The 21,595-nt window shown below is 40.4% G+C and overlaps 1 protein-coding gene across 4 annotated transcripts in view; it reads left to right on the forward strand.

Annotated features, from left to right (window-relative positions):
* RABGAP1 (RAB GTPase activating protein 1) overlaps positions 1 to 21,595 on the forward strand; it is a 61,445-nt gene that overhangs the window by 5,361 nt on the left and 34,489 nt on the right. The window contains exons 1-13 of one of the 4 annotated variants that reach the window (XM_085556351.1): positions 1,109 to 1,249; positions 1,841 to 1,924; positions 5,728 to 5,959; positions 6,379 to 6,583; positions 7,166 to 7,340; positions 7,614 to 7,771; positions 8,485 to 8,595; positions 9,283 to 9,349; positions 10,305 to 10,407; positions 11,596 to 11,765; positions 14,315 to 14,489; positions 15,110 to 15,203; positions 17,921 to 18,071. In XM_085556351.1, the coding sequence (XP_085412477.1) occupies positions 5,782 to 5,959; positions 6,379 to 6,583; positions 7,166 to 7,340; positions 7,614 to 7,771; positions 8,485 to 8,595; positions 9,283 to 9,349; positions 10,305 to 10,407; positions 11,596 to 11,765; positions 14,315 to 14,489; positions 15,110 to 15,203; positions 17,921 to 18,071 (1,587 nt within the window). In that variant the 5' untranslated portion in view covers positions 1,109 to 1,249; positions 1,841 to 1,924; positions 5,728 to 5,781. Of the gene's footprint in view, positions 1 to 1,047; positions 1,250 to 1,840; positions 1,925 to 5,727; positions 5,960 to 6,378; positions 6,584 to 7,165; positions 7,341 to 7,613; positions 7,772 to 8,484; positions 8,596 to 9,282; positions 9,350 to 10,304; positions 10,408 to 11,595; positions 11,766 to 14,314; positions 14,490 to 15,109; positions 15,204 to 17,920; positions 18,072 to 21,595 lie in introns of those variants that run through there. The other 3 variants (XM_085556352.1, XM_021543671.3, XM_021543672.3) reach the window with 3 other exon arrangements.

Raw genomic sequence — 21,595 nt, forward strand, 5'->3', positions numbered from 1 at the left:
TAGAAGTTGTCCTCCTGGCAGACTTTGTTGTATTGGTGGTTGTGGGGAGGACATTGATAGGAATAAAAGCAGGCATTGCTATTTCTGGTGTATTGTTCCTGGTTCAGGCAGGAATGCTGTGAGCTGTGCCAGGTCTCCGTTGTTTGGCTGCACTGTTGGTAGCCGGGTTGGGATGGTGCTTCCAGGTTGGAAGGCAACACTGGAGGCTGAAAAAGCATTTGAGTTTGGTTATGCCTGGGAGTTTGTAAAGACCCAAGCCATTGAGATAAGGGTATATTTGGGTTTCTGGGAAATTTAATCACCCATTTTTATCACAGCAGTCTGTTTTGAGCCATGAATTCTGGGAATCTGTGCTGTAGAGTTCAAGGTGTGCAGCTGAACTTCACCTTTTGTTCCTTTCTTCAAATGCCTCTCAGTGCCAGTTCCAGCTTTTTAAAATCCTCTGTTGGCTCTGCTCAGTACTGAGCCAGCCTACGCTGTTCTTCCTGCTTCTTGGAAGTCTTTGCTTTTATTACTCCTTATAGTGCAGAAGATTCAGCATAGATTCATAAAATGCTCTATGTCCCAATGTTTCAGAACAAAATATCAAGAGTTAGGTCAAACTCTTGTTTGGGTGAAAAGAATGTGACTAAAGCATCAGTGAGCTCTGATAGATAAAAGTAATTTTTCCATTAATATAGATGAAGGCGTTGAAGGAAGTAAATAGACTTTATTGTGCTGGCCTTAATTGTCAGCAAGTGGAGTGTATGTTCCAGGGCCCTGTTTTGTGTGATGTGTAGAGAGTGGTGACTGATACAACCATGAAATACTGCAAAGAGTTTTATTAACTTCCCTTTTGTGAGCTGTGGAAACCAGTGCTGTAATAGCATGTGCTGCTTAGCAAGATGAAGGCAGGACTTTGAGTGTGCACTGAGAGAGGAGTTGGAGCTTGGTTGTGCTTTCAGATGAGTTAGTTTTTATAATTAGTCAGCAGGTTTCTGAAGAGAAACATTTGAGCATTTTAGCATGAAGTTTTATATAAGTATTTTTATGATTTTTGTTTTTCAGGAGTTTATAACATATTTAATCTCATTCATGAATCGAACTTCCTTTTTAAGTCATGGATGACAAGGCTTCTGTTGGAAAAATCAGTGTCTCTTCAGACTCGGTATCCACTCTTAACAGTGAAGATTTTGTCTTGGTTTCCAGGCAAGGGGATGAAACACCATCTACAAATAATGGTAGTGATGATGAAAAAACAGGACTGAAGGTAAGAACCAATAACCTGAGTTTGTTCCCTGTTCTTCTAAATCAAGCTAACCATAGAGAGCTTAAAGAGGGACTTCTTTGTTGTGGAAAACTTGACAAAAGGGAGACCTTATTCAAGAACCAGTTTTGTCAGTAATTTCTTCACTGCTGATGTCAGAGGTGGTAATTAGGTTTTGAGTAAGAGCTCTCTCTATCACTAGCTGTGGGTTTTTTCCCACTTTGCAGAATCCTTCCTGAAGTACTTAGGATGAAACAGACTGATTGTCAAGAATGTGGAACTGTGATTTTATCACAGCTTTCGGGTGGAAAGCAATATTAACATACATGGACTTGACCGTATCTGTTAATTCAAAGATACGCTGAAGTTTTCCCCAATGTGAAATGTTCCCTTTAAGAAATGTAGAAGAGTAGTTATAACTAACAAATTGGCATGAATCAGAGAACAGGAGCTCTGTGTGAAAGGCTTGTGAGAGCTGGAAGGGCACTGACATCTTCTTGCTTGTAAAAGTGCTGTTCTGAAAAGAGACCCTTGTCGCCCTCTACTTTTTTTTTTTCCTACTTAGAGCAATATTCATCCCAATTTGTATTTCAGCAGTTTTCAAGAAAAGTGGCACAAGTAAGGTAATCACTGCAAATTCCATCACTTCAATGTGTTGAAAACTGGATCTTCCCTAGAGTGAGTAGAGTTAGTGTGTTCTTTGTGGGAGATGGAAAGAAATATTCCACTACTGGAAGAAACTGATGCCTGTCTACAGCTGCATCTATGTCTTTAAAGATGATAAGAAATCCTGTGTTCTGCCTGTTGGACTGGGTGCTTCTCTTTTCCTTTGCAGTAGTTGTAACAGAGACTTTATTGAACATTTCTTGATGCTTTTGCTCTTCTTGCTTTTACCTCCCAACTGCTTCATTTGTTTTTCTTGTGTTCCTTTGAGTTCTGGACAAGACATGCTGTTGTAGTGGCTCTTCTCTTTTACACAAGACTTAAATTCTGTCAGTTAAGAGTCTCAAGACTGATCTTTTGCTTAATCTGGCAAAAAAGTTCACGTATGTTTTATGGTTGTTGAAGATGTCACTTCACATCATAGAATAGTCTAAAAAACATGAACATTTCTTAAGCATGGAGCCTGGTGATCTGTGAAATCTGCTGAAAGGCTGTATCCTCATGCTTGTCTTTCTTAATGCTGCAAATACCAGCAGCATCGAGATCAGTATCAGCATCACTAATTAGGAATTCAGAGTAGTCTCATAGAGATACTTACTTTGAGAATGCTTCTGTGGCAGTGTCTGTAATCAGCTCTTGAGGCATCGTTTGAGGGCCCAGGAGACAGACAGGCTCATGTCAGCCAGCTTCTCTGTTCCATCCTGTTACCCTCAACGAAAATTTGGAAGCATGAAATATCATAGTCTGCAACACTTCTTGTTCCATGTGGGAGCTATTTGTATCACTGTTTGCCTCCAAAGTGGTTTATGAAACGCTGACTACAGGTGTGCTGTTTCTCTTGATGAGGAAGGAAGAACATGAGCTCTGCTGCCTCCTGATCATCAGTTGTAAATTAAAGTTATGCTGTTCTCTGGTTTGGCACTGAATGCCACAGAGCTTTGCAGATCTTAAGCTTCTTTATGAATTTGGAGCCAGGACTGAGCACAAGCCTTGAACAAAGTGATTCACCTTGAGCTTTTCAGTATTCCAGTGTGGAGAGCGTGTGCTGTTGGTTATTGGCTGCAATCTGAGTGATTAATGGCAGTTTTCTATCTTAAACAAGCACTCAATGTGCAGACTAAATTCTCCCATAGAGGGACCTTCCTGTTAACCTCCTTCCTTCTGCTTAAGGAGGAGAAAACTTCTAACAGAGGAGATGGGAAGACTTTTTAGCTGTTCTTAGGGACAAAAATTTGGGTACTTTGGTATTGTTCTACAAGAAAAGAGACATTCTGCCATAGCCTGTGGCTTTATTCTTGGTGGTTTTTTTCCTGAATTTGAAAATAGCCATTCAGTTGCCAGTGGAGTGGAGTAGTGGAGATTGTCAGAGGTGTGTTAAGAGTGCTGTCACCATGATATCTCTTTCAGTTGTGCATGAAAAATGAATGTTAACAGTACAGCATGAGAACTGAGGTTATGTATTTTGTAGGAACAAATGAGATTTTTATTTTCAGGCAGAAGCAATTGTTTTGGTACTTATAAATAAGTTAATTTGTATGTGTCAAACCCCATTTTCTTTCATGTGCCCTCTAAGAAAAGCAAAAAATTAGTTCAGGTTTTTGTTTGAGCAGGTATCTCTTCCTGGTGTTCCGTTTCTTTAGAAAAGCAGTTTGAGGATGTTTCATTTGCTGATGAGCACAGTCTGAGGATGGTGCTGGAAGTTCACGTTTGTGTTTGTTGAATGTGACAGGCTCTGAAATTTGTACATTGGGCCCAAGGCTCTCATTTTAAATTTGCTGATAATGCAACAGTTCTAAGTAACAGTGCTATGGACTGAGTTAATGTGAGTTTCTGTTTGGCACTTCTTTTCTTCCTCAAGTCCAGACCGAGGAATATTTCTTTTGAATATAATTAGGAACCATATTTTTCTTCAGTTGGTCGTAATTCATAAATGTGTTTTTGCTTTTTGTCAGTGCTGAAATACTTGGTTCATATAAAAAGGGCTTGTCAGTGAATGTTTTCCAGAAATACAGTTTGCCTGATGTCTCTGCTTTGCAGTGTAGTTCCTGTGTCTGCTCATGCCCACTGGCAGTGAGACTGGGTGGAATTAGGGAAGCTTTGCTGCTGGAGCACAGTGTGGAGCAGGAGTTCTGAATTCCTCAGCACAGGGAGACCTCTCCCAGCAGAGGCTGGCAGCACATGTGTCAGGAGAAGGGAATAAATCACAGTTCTGATAAATCCCCTGGTGTGCTAAAGGAACTTTGCTACCTCCTAGTTAAAGGTTAAGTAAAATCAGTTTTGTTTTGTGACAAATGGAGAAAGCCATGATTAGGGTAATGGTTTCTTTGCTCAGCCTCAGGCATTGATCAGGTGCACCTGTTATTGTTCCCTTCTGCCCTTTGTTCTGCCAGGCTGGCTCTGGTTTTGGGGCTGCAGTAGTTTCTGTAAGTTAGAAGTTACTCTAGGTTTTTTAATATATAGACTTTGAAGGGGCTGACAGGACACTATAATTAATTAATTCTCTTTTGTTGCAAAACATATAAACTCCATACAGTAAAGGAACATGGTGCATCTTCCATCATCATCATCATCATCATCTTCATCTTTCTGAGGATTGCTTGTAAAGACCTGAACAATAAACCTGATGCTTGAAAACCTTCTGCCTTTGATAATCCCGTGCAAGATTTTCCCACAATAAATCCCACAAATTAATACTAAAATTGTTGAGAGGGGAAATGGAAATCTGTGGGTTTCTGTAACTAGTTGCAGGTTGCAGATGCCTCACTCTGTGGGTGTACAACTTAGTAAGGCAGTTTCCCTGTCCTGCTCCTGGCAGGTGATCACAGCACAGGAGTGTATTTCAATGTGTACATAAAGTGATATTCTGCTTACATCAATTTCAAGAGCATAAATGTCTCTTGTTACTGTTTAGATTCTGTAGCAAAACAGTCACTAGATTATTACTTTTTGGGCTAGTTGAATAATTTGGATTTTAGTAGCTGGTGTGTAGCCTGTTAAATCAGTGAGTTTACAGAGAGGTAAGAATATGGAAGTGCTCCTAGGGTTGAGTTTTGGTGTCAGCAGGAATAACCAGCAGCTGCAGAAGTGTTAGAAGCAAGTATGCTTTGCTGATGGCATCTGGTAAATACTCTGTAAACTTGGTCACTTCCCTATTAATTGCAGAGGAATGGACAAAGAGTTTCCTTAGAAGCAGTATCTGAGAGCTTCCTGAAACGAATGCCTTCATTCCCTTTCCACTTCAGGACTTTATTTCACACTGTTGAGGTGGCCTCATGCTTTCATGTTGACTTCAGTGAGCTCAAAGTCAGACTGCAGCTGAGCGTTAAGAAACAAAGCAATGCTGTTACTTCTCCTCAGCGTGATGGCATAATCTTGTTCCAGATGCTTCTCTTCCTGTGAAACCTTGCTGTCTTTCCCATAAACCACGTAACATATTTAATTAGATTTGTCCCTTTCTGGTACTAATCTGAGAATTGTTATAGCCAATACTGTGGGCATCTGTAAGTTTCTCTGTCAAAGGTAGTCTTTGTAGTTGGTGATTAAAGACTAGTTTGAAAGTAATCTCCTCGCTTTTGCTAGTGTTAGAAAATTCCCACTTTGAGCTTGTAGATTTGTTAGAGCAGGGAGGATATAATCCATGCTGGAGAGCATTTGCACCCTGCAGTTTGTGTTTATGGATGTAACTGAGTTAAATTTGTTGACTGCTGCTTTGACTGGTAAATAAAAAGCAATATGAATGACCTTATGCCTGAGGGGTGTTTTTTTGTTGTTTGAAGAGTGTTTTCTTATTTTTTGTGTCCCAACTCTGTGGCTCTCAGATTGTGGGGAATGGAAGTGAACAGCAGCTGCAGCGGGAGCTCGAAGACGTGCTGATGGATCCACCCATGGAGGATCAGTCCAGTGACCAGGACCATGGAGAAGTCAGAACTGATGGAGATGGGGAAGAACCTGTTGTCCTTGAAGCGTCAGCATCCTCTACCATTAACCCAGTGTCGGTGGCAGGACTCCAGAAACCAGAAATGAGCTTGCCAGTGAAACCATCCCAAGGAGGTTAGAAAAAAAAAAAAAAAAAAGAGGGGAATGCCTGGTAGTATCTTAAGATTTTTTGTGAGGAAATTGAAGAGAATTTAGGTACAGGTGTGGCCACTAGCCTTTCCCCATGTTTCACATTATAATCACTTAGTGTAGTAAATTCCAGGTTATGTATGTGATGCAAGAGTTTATATCTGCTGAACTATCCTGTATTCTGAAAACCCTGCTATACCAGCCCTGAGATTTGTGCACAAATATTAAGCTTACTTGCCTGGCTGTATACAATATAAGTACAGGGCTTTCCTATAGTGTTTTGACCTGGCCTTAAGCTGTTCTTAGCCTCTTTTGTCTTCTGATCAGCGAGCAGTCAGTGTCTGACACTTCCCTTGCGGGTGCCTTGCCTTGTTTCTGACGTTCCCCCTCGTGTGCTGCCCTAGACTGTGAGGATTTGAGCCCGTTCACGCCCGTGAGCGACGAGGACAGTGTGGTGTTCAGCAAGCTGACCTACCTGGGCTGCGCCTCGGTGAACGCCCCGCGCAGCGAGGTGGAGGCCCTGCGCATGATGTCCATCCTGCGCGGCCAGTGCCAGATCTCCCTGGACGTCACCCTGTCGGTGCCCAACGTCTCTGAAGGGACCGTGAGGTACGGGGCTCGCTGCTCTGGGGCTGTGCCTTCCTCTTAGCTCCTTTGGAAAGCAAACAAGCTGATGGTTTAACTGGCAGGAGGCTTGAGTAACTTGGATTTTCTTTCAAGAGAGAAGTGGGTTTTATAGACATCTCTGAAAAGGGATCCTTTGAATTTGTTTACCAAACACTACCAAAAAGCGCTGTGATGATCTAAACTATCCCCATAGCCATAGTAGGATTGGTTATTGATGAGCACTTTGGAAATAGCCTGGAAAGTAGTTTGGAAAATGTCTAATACACGAGGCCTAGCAGACGTGGGTCTGTCCACTGTCAAATATTAGTGTAACTTTTGGAAGACTGATCCTGAAAACCATGGGGAAATTATTGGTGGAAACAGTTGTGGGATTGTGTTTTTTTGTGCTGTTCAATTTAAACATCATTATTGTGGTCATGCTTTGCAGTAAATCAGGTTCTAGTTTTTGTGGTGTACTTTCTCTAGGAGGTATGAAATTGTTAAAGCTTGCAAGTTATGTCTGGTTGAAATAATTCTTCTAAAGATGCAAGCTTGCTTTTTTTTCACCTCTCTCTATTTTAACAGACTTTTAGATCCTCAGACAAACACAGAAATAGCAAATTATCCAATCTATAAAATCCTTTTCTGTGTACGAGGGCACGATGGGACCCCTGAAAGTGATTGCTTTGCATTCACTGAAAGCCACTACAATGCAGAACTCTTCAGGATTCATGTCTTCCGATGTGAAATCCAAGAGGCTGTAAGTGCAAGCTTTTTGTCAAATGATAATTATGTACATGTAAATGTTATTACTGAAATTGAAGCGAAGCTTTTCAGGCACTTCAGAAGTAATGTAATTCATCCATCAACAAACCTTAGTTATGGGGTAAGAATGCATAATTAACAGTTTATCCTAAGAAGAGCAGAAAACCAGTTAATTAGATGCTAAAATGGAATTATTTTTGTACAATTTGTTGTGAATTAGTGAAAATCCAGGTAGGTTTCAGCTGATGCTTGTGCACTCTGGCTGCAGGTGAGCCGAATCCTGTACAGCTTTGCCACTGCCTTCCGGCGCTCTGCCAAACAGACCCCGCTCTCAGCCACTGCCACCCCCCAGACTCCAGACAGTGACATCTTCACCTTCTCCGTGTCTCTGGAAATCAAAGAAGATGATGGGAAGGGTTATTTCAGGTAGAGATTCTTCTCTCATGCATCATATGGTTCTGTGGGAAAGTGAGTCAATACAGAGTGGTGGTCTTTAAATTCCTTTTTTGAGACTTTCCTATTCTAGTTCCTATTGCCTTCAGTGTCTTTTAAGTTGTGCTTAAAAGTACAACCACAATTTTCTGTTTGTTCGGCAGCAAAATTGCTGCTGAAGCTGAAAGTGCATCATTGTCACTGTGCTGCTGGGAATATTGGTGCTGAGATTTCAGTGTGTGATTGGCACTGAAGTGTAGTTTTATGTTTTCCCCCTCTTTTTGCAGCATTTAGAAAGGCTTCTCCAATAGATAAAGAAGGGAAATAGTCTGAGGGTTGGTCCTTGGCTTGTTGGTGTCATGTACCCCAGCAGACACATCCCTTGTGAGACCAAGCAATATACAGTTTCTTATAGGTAGTACTCTATGTTACATGGGGAATCATTATTTAGAAACTGTTGAAATTAGCTGGAAGCCTCACAATACTGACCTCCATAGTATAAGTTCCCAGTTTTTATTTTGTAAACTGTGTCATTGGTTTTCACCTAAATCTGTTGCCATTTTCATGTTACTGATCACAGCATGCAAGAAAGAAAGATTTTGAGTGCTTTGGTATAAGGAGCTGCACCAGTGTCTGATGCTGGGTTTGGTATATGCAAGGAATGCAGATAAATTGAGAATTTTTTTTTCTTTCCTAATGAATAACAGTGCAGTTCCCAAAGACAAGGACAGGCAATGCTTCAAACTCCGCCAAGGGATTGATAAGAAGATTGTGATTTATGTGCAACAGACAACGAATAAAGAACTTGCTATTGAAAGGTAATGTCATCAACTTTCAAACGATTCTTTATCTGTTTAATGTTAGTATTTTGCCTCTGAGGGAGCAGATTAGTAATTATTCTGTGGATGCTCCATTTGTGTAATTTAGTGCCACACTTCTCTTGAGTGTGGTAAACTAGAGGATGAAGTGGGACTTACCTGTCTGGGTCAAAAGTCCATGTGAAAAGGCCAAAATTAAATCATAGAAGAGGTCCTTGTGTTTCATCTGATCTTTGTCTCTACTGAAGGGTAAATTCTATGCAAATACGTCTAAAAAAAAACAAAACAAAAAAAAAGCCACCAAAGGAAAGGTAGAAGACTGCAGGCCAAATGTTGTTGTGGTATAAGGAACCCCTGTTAGCAGTGACTTTATTACACTCTTTTTTAAAATGAAGGTAATGGAACAATTTCCAGGCTGCTGTAAACAGGGTAGAACCTGTATTCTACATAGAACCATATTGTAAATATGCTTCTCAAATCTTGCTCGACATTTTTGATGTTGGCTTGACATTGTTTTGCTGGACATGCTTGATGCTGTTTTCAAATGTCAAGGTTTGTTGATGTTTGTCAGTGGATTCATGGGCTGTTTGTGATGTATGACAGCAAATACTTAGATAAGAAATGTTAATAGTTTGTTTATGAGCATGTCTAATTTTTGCAGTTACATTTTTTTGCCTGGCATTGCAGATGTTTTGGCCTTCTCCTTAGCCGTGGGAAAGATGTTCGGAGTGGTGACATGCACCTTTTGGATTTGGTAAGGATCTTTCTTAACAAAATTCAGTAAGAATTTTGGTTATGATTGTGCATGATGTCAGGAAGGACAGAGAGCACTTCTGCAGTTGTTGATGGGAATTGATGCTGTAAGTTCCACTATTGAGGGTGAGACTCTGGGCAGCTGAGTTGAGTCCCTGCCTCTGCTGCTCAGTGAGAACATGACCTGCATGACCTGGTGCTTGGTCAAGGGACTTGCCCAGTTTTAGTCAGTCATGACAGTTCTCATTCAGGGGCGTGAAATAAGAAACACAGAACCTTATTTTTAGACATGCTGAATATTAAAGTGCTGTACTTTGAACATGGGAAGTTTTACAGCATAGTTACTAGTGTGAGAATTGAGGCCTGAGGGGCTTTGAATATAACACTGAGAATAGTGGGTGCTTTGTTCTTATGACTCACTTTTCTCTATAAAGTTATGCTAGAGATCATTTGACTTCACAGGTGTGAAGTGACAACAAATTTGCTAGTCTTTATGCAGTACATAGTGGCTGCTCAAAAAGGTTTAATACTACATGAATAATTTTTTTTTCTACCAGGCTTTGGATTGCCCACACAATAAGGTTGTTGGGAAGACAGACAAGCTGAACATTAGATAAAATATTGCTTTGGCTTTTAGTGATTGAATGACACATGTTCTTGTCTACACATCTGTGAGCCGGAAGTTGCTGTTAAATGGCCACCTCCAAAACTACTGGTCATGCCATGTACTAATAGAATAATTAGTATTAAATTGGCCTTTCTTTGTTATCAGCATGAACACCAAGGATTGCAGCGGAGCTCTGTTATTCCCTTCAGAGATGATCTCTGCTGCAGATTCTGTCACACGGACTTGCCCTTTCCTTGCCAGTGCAGTAGCTCTGTCACAGGGCTGGCGCTACATAATGTAGAAACTTCTTCAATTATAAAAAAAATACATAAACTTACTTTGTTTCCAGGAGTCCATGGGTAAAAGTTCTGATGGGAAATCATACGTGATCACTGGGAGCTGGAATCAAAAGTCTCCACACTTCCAGTTTGTAAATGAAGAAACACCAAAAGGTATGAATATTGTCAGGTGCTACCCCTAGGCAGGAAAGCTGCTTCCATAGTGGGCATTGGATCAATTCTATTTTCTCTTCAGAAGAATCCCACAAAAGCTTTCACAGGATGGGATATATTCTCAGAAAGTAGGGTGCTAAATGCCACATGAAATGAAAAAAAAAAAAAAAAAGACAAAAGCAAACCGTGTTCAGTAATATGTTCTAGGAACTGTGTCCTCGCAGGAGGCTCTGCAGGTGTGGGGCAGGATGCAGGTGCTCTGTACACCACTGGAGCTTTTCAAGAATCCCATTGAGAATTGCACTAAATTACTTTTGCAGGCGCTTGCTTTTCTCAGTGTCTTGTGGTCAGTTCAGATTTTTCCAAACCCAAGATTTTAATTAAACAGAAGGATTCCTATACTTGTGAAAATGAAAGCAAACCACTCCAAGTGTCATCCAAAAATAGCTGATATTGCATTGCTATCTCAAGTCCTGAAAGAGACTGTCATTACTTCTTTTAAGATGTCAGCTGAATTATCATCTTTTCAATCTCTTGTCACTGTTGCGTGCCAAAGGTTGGGAAGTTAATAGGAATTGACTGGGCAAAGTCATGAAAGTCAGCTGCTGGGCACAATCTGGTGCTGGGGTGGATGCCATCCTGCCTGAAGGACACAATTTATCATTCCCTGCCAGAGAGATCTTGTGGGTCACTGAGCCCTCTTGCCTCCTGTTGGAGCATCAGAGTGTGTAGTCAATTTTGAGAATGTCACAGCAGAGATGGTCTTAAATGCCTTTAATATAATGGTATTAAAAACTTAAGTAACTTCTAAAACCTAAAAAGAATTGAAGTGTAATTAGGCTGGATGGCAAGAGATCTGCACTGTGCTGTTAAGTGCACAGATCCTCTATAATGTTTAATGAAGATTTTGGATACATTTCAGTGGGATTTGAAAAAGCAGAATTTTTATTCTCTTTAACAAGATAATTTTCTTGCCTTGAAGGCTGCAGCTTCCTTACTCTCTGGTGGATAGTGCATAGTGATCCAATTTCCCTATTTTGAAGCTTGTAGAGTTTTGAGATGTTAGAGGGAAAATCGATTCTGAAAAGGGAAGTCTCCTTTGTTCTTCCATGTTACTGGGAAAGGGGTTAGGGAATGTTTTATTTGAAATATTTTGCTTCATACTGTGGCTTCATTTTCTCTCTCTAGATAAAGTGTTGTTCATGACCACTGCTGTGGATTTGGTCATAACTGAGGTGCAGGAGCCCGTTCGATTCATTCTGGAGACTAAGGTCAGAGTTTGCTCACCTAATGAGAGGCTGTTCTGGCCCTTCAGCAAACGGAGCTCAACTGAAAATTTTTTCTTAAAATTGAAACAGGTAATGTGTTAAAAAATACAGAAATAAAATTGACAATTAATATGCTGTTTCTCCCTATATTGCTAAAACCTTTACTAATATAATGTTCATAATGCAACATTTTCCTCCTGATTCAGAGGTAAAATAAATGCACTTCACTTTTAGAAAAGCTACCCTTTATTGTGCTGACTGTTGTTGGCTATCTGCAGTTTCCATAAAGAGCCTGAAATAGCTTTTTTGATAGCTTTGATGAGTCTGCAAAGTTACAGAGAGGCTTATGGATTTTCCATCCAAACCACAGCAAGAAAAGGAAGGGAGGATTTGATTTATCTGCAAATTGGAGCTATGCTGAGACTGCTGCCATAAGGGTATAGAGGGATAATTGTATAAAATTAAGGGTTAAGAGAAAAAAAATAAGTCCTTACTGTAATCTTGGTGACATGGTACCTGATAGATCGCTAAACTCATTTTATCACGCAAATTCAACATTTCTTTTGAAGTTTTTTTAGATGAGCAAACATCCACATGAAATTCCAAAGAAATTATTTTTTGTCAAAGTCTATTTTCCCCTTCTGCATGGTTGGAAACAGATATTTCACATGTACCCCACATTTGCCCCAGGGAAAAAAAATTCAAGCAACCACAAAAAATCCCTAGAAGTTGTTAAAAAAAATATTACTGTTTTTTCCAACTCGCTTTTTTTACCCATCTCCTAAAAATGGAAGCATTATTTCTGTCCAGGATATTCCTAATTACAGTACAAGGCAATAACTTAGTCTCAAAATAAGGCTAGTAAGTTGAAGGTCCAAGTCACTAAAGAGATCATGTACTTGAAATAGCTGCTGTTCTTCTGCTCTAGAAACTATTGTTCTGAAATGAAAGTCCTGTTTAAAGAACTGGAAATGTATGAAAGCAAATAACAATGTGGATGTACGTGCTCTCTCAAGGCTTAGCAATTCTGGGTGCAGCCCAAAAAGAAAGCAGTGTTGGAGTCCTAATTTCTTGATAAGTGTTCTTATTTCAAGAGGTTTTGAGTTAAGCAAGAGGCTTTTCTTCATTCTTTTTACACTTGCCTTTAAGTGCTAACAAAGAATGGCATTTGGGTAGTAACAAAGATGAAGTTCACCAAGGATTCCTTTTCTATGTAAAGAAAAACCCCTCTCCTTCAAAATTTAAGGTGGAAAAATTATTCATGGATGAGCTCAGCCTTTTTATTTAGAATATTTTTGAGGTGGAGCATGTAGAGGCTGTTGGACTATAAATATTCTACAGCACCAAAAGGTGCCTTTTCTGTTTGGCAGTTTAAAGGAAGCTTATCTTACTGAGCTAATTCTGGATCTTTTGTCTTACCAAATTCACAGACATTGTGACTTATCTTGGCCAATTCTCTTTTTCCACAGACACTGTCAGATTATCCAACTTCCAGTGTTTACTAAGGGAAGATTATCAAAACTCGTAGTGGAAGCAACAAATATAGAATGTACTGCCTGATAAGCCTGGAAGGGAAACCTGTTTCTGTGGAGTCATGATTAGCCTATTAAAAGTACAGCTGTGTAGAATTGGCTTATCTTACTTTGGCAGGATTTCTTTATTCGGAAATGGTGAAAGCAGAGGGATTTTATTTGCTCTGATTACATTTAGTGATTTAGTAATTTTTAGTTTTGATGCATTTCTCTTCATTTTTAATGCTCCAAAGAATAAAACTGAGCACTGGGAGCTTGGTGTGGAGTATAATTGTAAATCTTACTTCCCTCTTTTCTGCTCTCTATTTTTATTCATTTAGGAAAATAAATTCTAAGTCCTTAAAATGTATCAAAATTTTAGAACTGCTTCACAAAGAAAAATCCTTCTTTAAAGGAAAGGAAGGTACCAAAGCATTGAAAATTATGGAGAAGTAGGGTCACAGAGCAGACTTTGGGACTCAGCAATTTGTGTTCCTGCAGCAATGTATACACAGAGTTGGAAGCTTTGCTAAAGACCGTTGCTGTGGGAAAAACATGGAATCCCAGACTGGTTTGATTTGGAAGGGACCTTAAAGCTCATCTCGTCTTGTTCAAATAAATATGAACAATTTTTTTTCCGTAGTATCCCTAGAAACCTTTTATAATTTAGCTGATCTTATAAATTCTCTTTGAAGAAGAATTTGATGTAATTTTAAAGTTTTTGCTTTCAATTTTCCACTACTGTTTAAATAAAGGCAAAGTTGCTGCATATTGAGGAACCTTCATCTCTTAGACCAGTGATGCATTTATAGCTTTAAAAATCAGTGCATTTGTGTCCAGTTCATTTATGGTTGGAAAGATGAGCTCCCTGTGGATGGCAGATCCAAGTGACACTTCTGCCTGTGGCAGACACTTTGTGCCTTTGGGTGCAGCACACTCCCAGCACGTTTCAGGGAGCACTGACAGGCTGCACCCTGCATTAAGTGTGTTGCAGGTATGAACATTCCTCACTGTAGAATGGGATGAAGTTGTTCCTCAGCTTTCCTGTTCTGGAAAGAGAAGGCAGAGCCTTAAGAAGTGATCTAAGATTTGTGTAGCTTCCTCAGTGAAATGAACCTTGTTTCCTAGATAAAGCAAAAGGACAGGAAGAACAACTCAGACACTCTGTATGAGGTTGTGTGCCTGGAAAGTGAGTCAGAGAGGGAGAGAAGGAAAACCACAGCCAGCCCCTCTCTCCGCCTGCCCCAGTCGGGGTCGCAGGGCTCCATGATCCCATCTCCTCCCGAGGATGATGAAGAGGAAGGTAAGAAGCTCCTGTGCTTTGTGGACTTTGAGAAAGGGCAGTTGGTGAATAATGTGGTTATAAAAGATGTAGGATCCTTTCCAGTCAGAATCTGGTTGAGGTGTTCTTTCTTGCTGGAATACTGCAATATTCCATACCCAGTGTTCTGGCATTCCTGGTCAGCCTCTCCCTCATCTGGCACTTCAGTGTCCCTGCTTTTCTCAGCCCAGGCCTCCTGTGTGGTGTATCTGGGACAATGTGAAAAAGAGCTTCTAGAAACTGGGGATTATCTTGTAGCTTCTGCCCCTCCCTGGGCAGCTGTGACCAGGTTTGAGAGCAGAAAGGAGAAGCTGATGTTCTTTGGAAGTGTTACCAGGCAGTGTTTTAGTGGAGAGTCAGACATCTGGGAGAGATGGAACTGTACCAGAACTTGCCCAGCTTGGAACTTAATGCATTTTCAAGAACTTCTTCTACTTTTAAAAAATTATTTTAAAGCAAACCACGACCACTTCCGAGTACAGAAACATCTGGCCTTACAGCTGTGAGATGAAATGGAGATAACTTGGGTTTCTGCTTTTCCACTTTTCATGCTGGCCTTCCATGTGGCCTTGGCTGAAGTGTTCCTTCTGTTCTCTTGGCAGACAATGATGAACCACTCTTAAGTGGTTCTGGAGATGTTTCCAAAGAGTGTGCAGAAAAAATTCTTGAAACGTGGGGAGAGCTGCTGTCCAAGTGGTAAGTAGCAAAATCACATTCTGAAAATTACAATTCTGAATATTCTCATTCTGTTTGCTTCTTCTGCTTGATGTTTTTATTTCCAGAGGCCATTTGATATAAGATTAGTTTGGGTTTAGTTCTCTGTCCATCCCCACAACACCCCTTATTCTCTGGCTTGCTGTTTTCTGATTTCTTTAGAGAGTGTTATAAATATTTTCATTTTTGAGTGCATGCTTAATGTATAGAAATTCCCTTATGCTATGCCTTTAGTTGGTTCTATCTTAAAATTCTACTTACCTTCCTTGGGAGTTTGTTAAAGGAAAACCTAAACTAAGTAGTATAAAGAAAATGCAGCTCTTGCTTTGTCTATTCTGCACAGATCACTTCCATTCCTCTTTGTAATTCTGACTGGGTTCACAGCCAATTATTCCTGCAGCTGTCATGTCTTAGTGACTGTAGCTTAAGAAATGGGAGATTTGGACTTGGATAGAGAAGATGTTTTTTCTCCCTTATCTGAAGGAAGGCTCCAGAGCCTGCCAAGAAGGAAGTACATGAGCTCTGCTGTTTTTCCCTGGAAAATGTCAGCGTACAAGAAGAGTGTTTCTTGACAGTCCAATTGCTAATGCAACACAATCCTCCTTTGATGAGGGATTTTTTTTATTCATCTTGAAGTAGCCTGAGCAGTTCCAAAGTGATGCTGATTGTTGTAAAATTCAGGGGGTTTGTTAGGTTTTATTTTTCCCCACAATGTAGGAGTGGTGGGCAGCATGAGACTGAGCTGAAACAAGCTTCATTTTGACTCTGGCTTTAATTGTGGCCTTTTGCTTCCTGAAGTCAGTGAGAGCAGGGCAGGGGCTGTACAGGAAGTCAAAGGTTGAGTGGGGTATTGGATCTAAGGAGCAGGACAGCAGAGACTGGAGTCAGTCATGCAGCTTAGATGAGAAAAAGTACCAATGTGACCACTTAGACAGGAATGTCTTTAAATTAAGATTGTAACTGTTTAGTATTTTCTGCAGTTATTGCTTATTTGAGTAAGTTGGTGTCCTTCCACTTTGGTTCTGCACTAAATGGACACATTTGTAAGAGGGGAAGGCTGTGGTAAAATGATACGTGATGCCTTTTCCCTCTCCCAGATTTGGAGAAACATCTTTCCCAGATGAGCTCTCTGCATCTGCTACTGTGAGAAAGTTTCTTTCAACTTGAATTTTTCTGTAATTCTTCCAAGGGCTCAGAGATAATTAAGCCACCTGACTCCCATTGGAAATGTTTTGGCAGCTCTAAGAGGATATGAAATGCTTCTGTGCTAATGCTGGCAACAGCTTTAATATGTGTTAAAGGGCTTTCCTTCTTAACTACAAATGTGTATTTGGAAGCAATGATCCTCCAGCTTTTAACGTAAGAGGATTGAAAATCATAAAAATCAGACTTTAGGTAGTTTCATGCTAGTTTTAGTTTTTAATTGTGTAATTAGATTTGTATAGTAATTAAATATTTGGTATTTTGTGATACCAAAGAATATTTGGCTGATGTTTCATAACTGCTGAGTCACACTATTTTCTCATTTCAAAAATAGTTGGGAAGAATTCAGTAGTGTGTAGCCTTTAGTCTACAGCCTTCATGACTGTATTCATTGGAACTACTGTTGTACTTCCTCTGATCTGAGATGAAGGCAAAGCAGTTCTATAGGCCTTTACAGAAACATTGAGTATTTTGTTTATAGGAAGTATAAAAGCATAATAAATGCTCTATAAATATATGTCTATAGGTGTGACTGTATATTGATATAAATGTAACTACTATATAAATATTATTTTTATTTTAGTTGATTTCTTTTAGAGAAAGCACAGTGAAGGAGGACATGATGGTCCTGAGTTCTGTGCAGTAAATACTGATTTAAATGCCTGCCTTGTTAATTTCTAGATTATTGTGTCAGAACACTGTAGATTGAAGAAAGGCCATAGGGAGTCCCAGTCTGTGTAAAATTATCATCCACATATCTTTTAGACTGTTACAAACGTTAATAAATGCCAGTTTTTTAAGAACATAATGCAGTTGATGTGACACAAGTTCATTTTTCTGCCTGGCTTTGTCTGTCAGTGCTCTTGATCATTTTATCCAGAAGTTTGTTTTTTAGTAGCTGCTGAAAAATAGTAATTTCTATGATTTAAGGCGTGTGTCTTTTGTGGATTTTTATATATAAGCCACAAATGAACTGTTCAGTTTAACGTGCCGTAAGTGCATAAATTATATGTAGGTTTAGTTTTTACAGCTTGCAGTGCTGTGATTTATGAGCTGTCAGTGGTCTCGCTGGAAGGAGCTGTTCAGCTGGGGCTGGCTGCCGCAGCAGAGGCTGCTCTAATGCAGGGGTGCAGTTAGGTAACCGTGAGAGGTGATTCCCAGAGCTCTGGCTGTCCTTCCCTCCCTGAGAAAGCCACCTCCTGCTGGGTGGCTTCTGCAAACTCCTTTTGGGGTATTTTGAACTTGGAATTTACTCGCTGTGACCTCTGTCCTCTGCTATTTAATGGAGTGTTTTGGTTTGTTGAGTGTTATATATATAAATTTAATGGCAGTCAAGAAAACAGTTTGGGAAGTAGTTCTCCAAATTGTATTTCTTTTTCATGACTCGAATTTCACGTAGAGATCTGGAGTGCGTGGCAGCTGTGCCGTGGGTGTGTCCCACAGGCGTTCCTGGGTCTCTGTGGCTGCTGGGGCAGTGACTGAGCTCTCCCTCGCAGGCACCTGAACCTGAGCGTGCGGCCCAAGACGCTGTCGGCGCTGGTGCGCAGCGGCGTCCCCGAGGCGCTGCGGGGCGAGGTGTGGCAGCTGCTGGCAGGGTGTCACAACAACGACCACCTCGTGGAGAAGTACAGGATCCTCATCACAAAGGTACCCTGCCCTTTTTCAGCTCTTTCCCCCCGCGTTTCTCAAAGGATGGGAATACAGTGGCTTCAAGCTCTTGCCTGAGGGTCCCTGAGTGTACCTGAATGTATCAAGGAGTGGCTGTGATTCAATCCTCCAACAAAAACCGTGACAGAGAGCTGCTTGTGGCACTACACTGCTTTCCTTTTATAGCCCTGTTTCACTCAGCCAAGCTCTGAGTTTGTAAAAAATAAGTATCCTATTAATTGCTTTCATAATGGACAAATTAATTTTCTTTGCTTGTTTGGCTTTTCTGAATGGAAGCTGAATTTTGTTGTGTTGTCTCAGTGTTTGTGCTAAAAATCCAACACTAGCAGAAATTGCAGCCTTTTTTGGTAGAAAGAAAATACAACAATGTGGATGTTTTTTGCATTGGACAGCAATTTTGTGACTTCTCATATTGATGCTGAGCCCAGTAAGATAGGAAAAGGATATAAGAATTGTATGTACAGACATCACTCAGTGGTTCTCAAAGTTCAAGTAACAAATGGGTCACAAAATGAAATGTCACCTTCTTATCCAGGAAACGGATGTGTTAATTAGGGTTTGATCATTACCTGTATAGCTACATTGGATTTTATTGCTTTCATCAAACATGCGAGTCTAGAAGGAGTGCATTAGAAATTATTAATGATACAGCTTTATAACAAATATAACAGAAATTAATTATTCACCAGTTAAAAAGCAAAACAAGTGAATCAGCCTTTGTATCTCTATATTTTGATGTCACAGATTCACAAGGAGCAATTAAAGACCTTAGTCTAAGGGCAGGAAGGCTTCTGAAATGAAACTCTGTTTCTTCTGGAGTCATGCAGGAAGGATCCTACATAATATGAATGAATTGTGTTAAATCAGCTAAAAATGTTATGTCATAAGTATTTTCATATACTTGGTGAATATGGAAAAAACTTGATCCAAATTCCTTAATACTGGTTTGTGCATTGTAGAGCTGTAACTTGGATTTTATGGTGAGTAAATCATATAAGTAATGTGGAGGTTGAGTGCTCTGGCAAGGAGTGATCACAGCTATCCTGTTGTGTTATTTTAATTGCCTGGTGAGTAGTTGTCAGCCTCACTTGTTTCTCTGTTTCAGTGTTTTGGTATCAGATTGCAAAAGATGATGTCTTTGTGGCATAGTTGGTGACACCTTCTGCTACTATCTTTGTCAGCTGGAAGAGGATAGTGTAACATTTCATTTTTAAACCTGTGAAACCTTTTCACTCATTTTCATTTGGCTGAGACAAAGAAAGTAACCTGCATCTCATGTTGGAAGCATCTCTAGAGTCCAAGTGTAAGGGAGAGTAGGCTGCTCCTGCACTGTGTTCTGCTCAAAAGCGCTGGCTATGCCTGCAGTGGTCGTTCAGCATGGAAAGTAATTAAGGAATTAGAGAGAATGGGTCCTGAGTGGCTGTTTTCAAGCTGTGGTCTCATGAGGTCTGTGGTACATCAGCAGTGTGCTGCCATAGCCAGCTCAAGCAAATAAAAATGACATTTCCCTAATCTGGAGGTGCCATATTAGCCCAGTGCCATGGCTGTTTGTTTTGTCGTGTCTTAAATACGGAAACAGGCCGGAACTATTCCTGTAGAAGGGACAGAGGTTGGTGTTTGAGAACAAAAATTTGGGGAATTGGGATTTCTTCAGTCTGCAGGCAGTGGAAGAAGTGCAAGGTTTTAAATAGGGTTATCTCTCAGTGGCTATGTGGAGCTATTGAAGAGGAGAACAGACAAAAAATGCAAGGACTGTTTGGGAGGCTGAGGAGAGCATGAATTCAAGGCCCAGCAATACAACATTTGCAGACCCTTTGCACGTAGTCTATGCCAAGAGTATAATAAAGCTGGACTGCACTTTGGCCTTAATTTTTTTTCATGCTTTTCTTAGGGCATGAAATGCGATAATTTTGGAGTTCTAATGTGAGTAATTCTTACTGCTCTTAAAATAGCAGCTCAGTTACAGTCAGTATGCAGCAATGTATAGGAGTAAATGTTCCTGGGAAAAAATTTGCTAATTATATGAAGACAAGGGTCCATTATATTACATTGCTTTCCCATCTTTGTAATGCTTTGCCATGTTTTGCATGTCACTAATGCCAATTCTTCTCTGGCAAGTCTGCAGATATTTGCATTACCGTGCCTTGAAGGGGGTTTATGTGAGAATAACTGCTGTGGTGTAGTGCAGGAGCACAAGGAGTCCATGTATAACCTATGCCCTGGAATGTGAGCAAGAGATGCAGGAAACCTGTGTTCATAATGCAGTGCCCCTCCTCTCTTCATGTTGCCCTCTATTCCTGTAGCTGCATTTGATTTCTGCCAGGCTTTTTCTGACCCCATGCAGCAGCACAGTCCCAAATTAATAAGGATCTGTGTTGACAGATCATAACCTTCTGGCCTGTTTCAGGGATCTTTTCCCCTTGTGCACAGATTGTTGGATGCAGCACCCCAGTATTTCTTCTGCTGGTTGCTTTTCTGGGCAGGCTCAGGTAATCTCTGTTTTCTTCTTTCCTTTGCAGATTAATTGCTGAAAGAATAGTTCAGTGTTCACTGTTGAGTTGTGACTGCTGAAGGATTAAAAAGGAAATGTCTGGTGTCGTGTTCTACCATTCAGGAGAGCTGTGTCTAGCTCTCTTCTTGCATATGACTTAAAAATGGCATTGAAATTGTGTTTCAAGGTGTGCTCATTGCGTTGTAGTCATCATGGCAGCATATATTAATTATTTGCTCTGGTTTTCTTTGCCACACACTGGCTGGGGGGTTTTGTTCTCTGCACTTGTGTTGTTGCAGGAAGGTTGAAGTTTCGCCATCGTGGTGCTTCCACAAATTACTTTTGAGAATTTGCACACCATCTGTGTGCAATAATAAAGCTTTTAGCAGCTCCAGATTGCCATGCTGGTGGTGGGGAGTGTGGATGAAAGCCAGCCCAGTGAATTAAGGTCATGTCCCTACTGGGGACAGAAAGCAAGCTCTAGGTAAAACGATCTAGACAATCCCTGGGAGAGGCATCTGGTCCTGGTAGCACTTTGGCAATCACAGTTAGGGCTGTTAATCTGCAGGCTTCCAGCCACTGAAAGGTAGCAGAAGACACATGGGGACTCACTCCAGGTGTTAACGGACACCTGCAGGAACAATACTGCATGTTCTTGACAGGCATAGGTGGATGGAAAGTATTGTCGAGTAGAAAAGGTGTAAAGCCAGCCAGACGCGCTAAAAAAGATAAATAATCATGATACAAAACAAAGGAGACCACAGCCACAACAAACAAATTTTAGAAAGGATTAATGCAGCTACTGAATCTGTCAGTGGAGAAGTTCTTCATAATATCAACATTAAAAACCTGACATTTACAATATTGAGGGGAAAATAAAAAGCTTTTGAATATAGGTCTGTGTGGGAGGAAGTAATGTTGAAAGGAAAAAACCATGAACTGTTGTACCAGATAAATACACTATATTAAGAAAATTACAACGTGAGAGGGACATCTTGTGGCACAATTAAAA

Source organism: Lonchura striata, chromosome 17 (assembly GCF_050655825.1).
Source record: "Lonchura striata isolate lonStrDom1 chromosome 17, ASM5065582v1, whole genome shotgun sequence".
Taxonomy (NCBI): domain Eukaryota; kingdom Metazoa; phylum Chordata; class Aves; order Passeriformes; family Estrildidae; genus Lonchura; species Lonchura striata.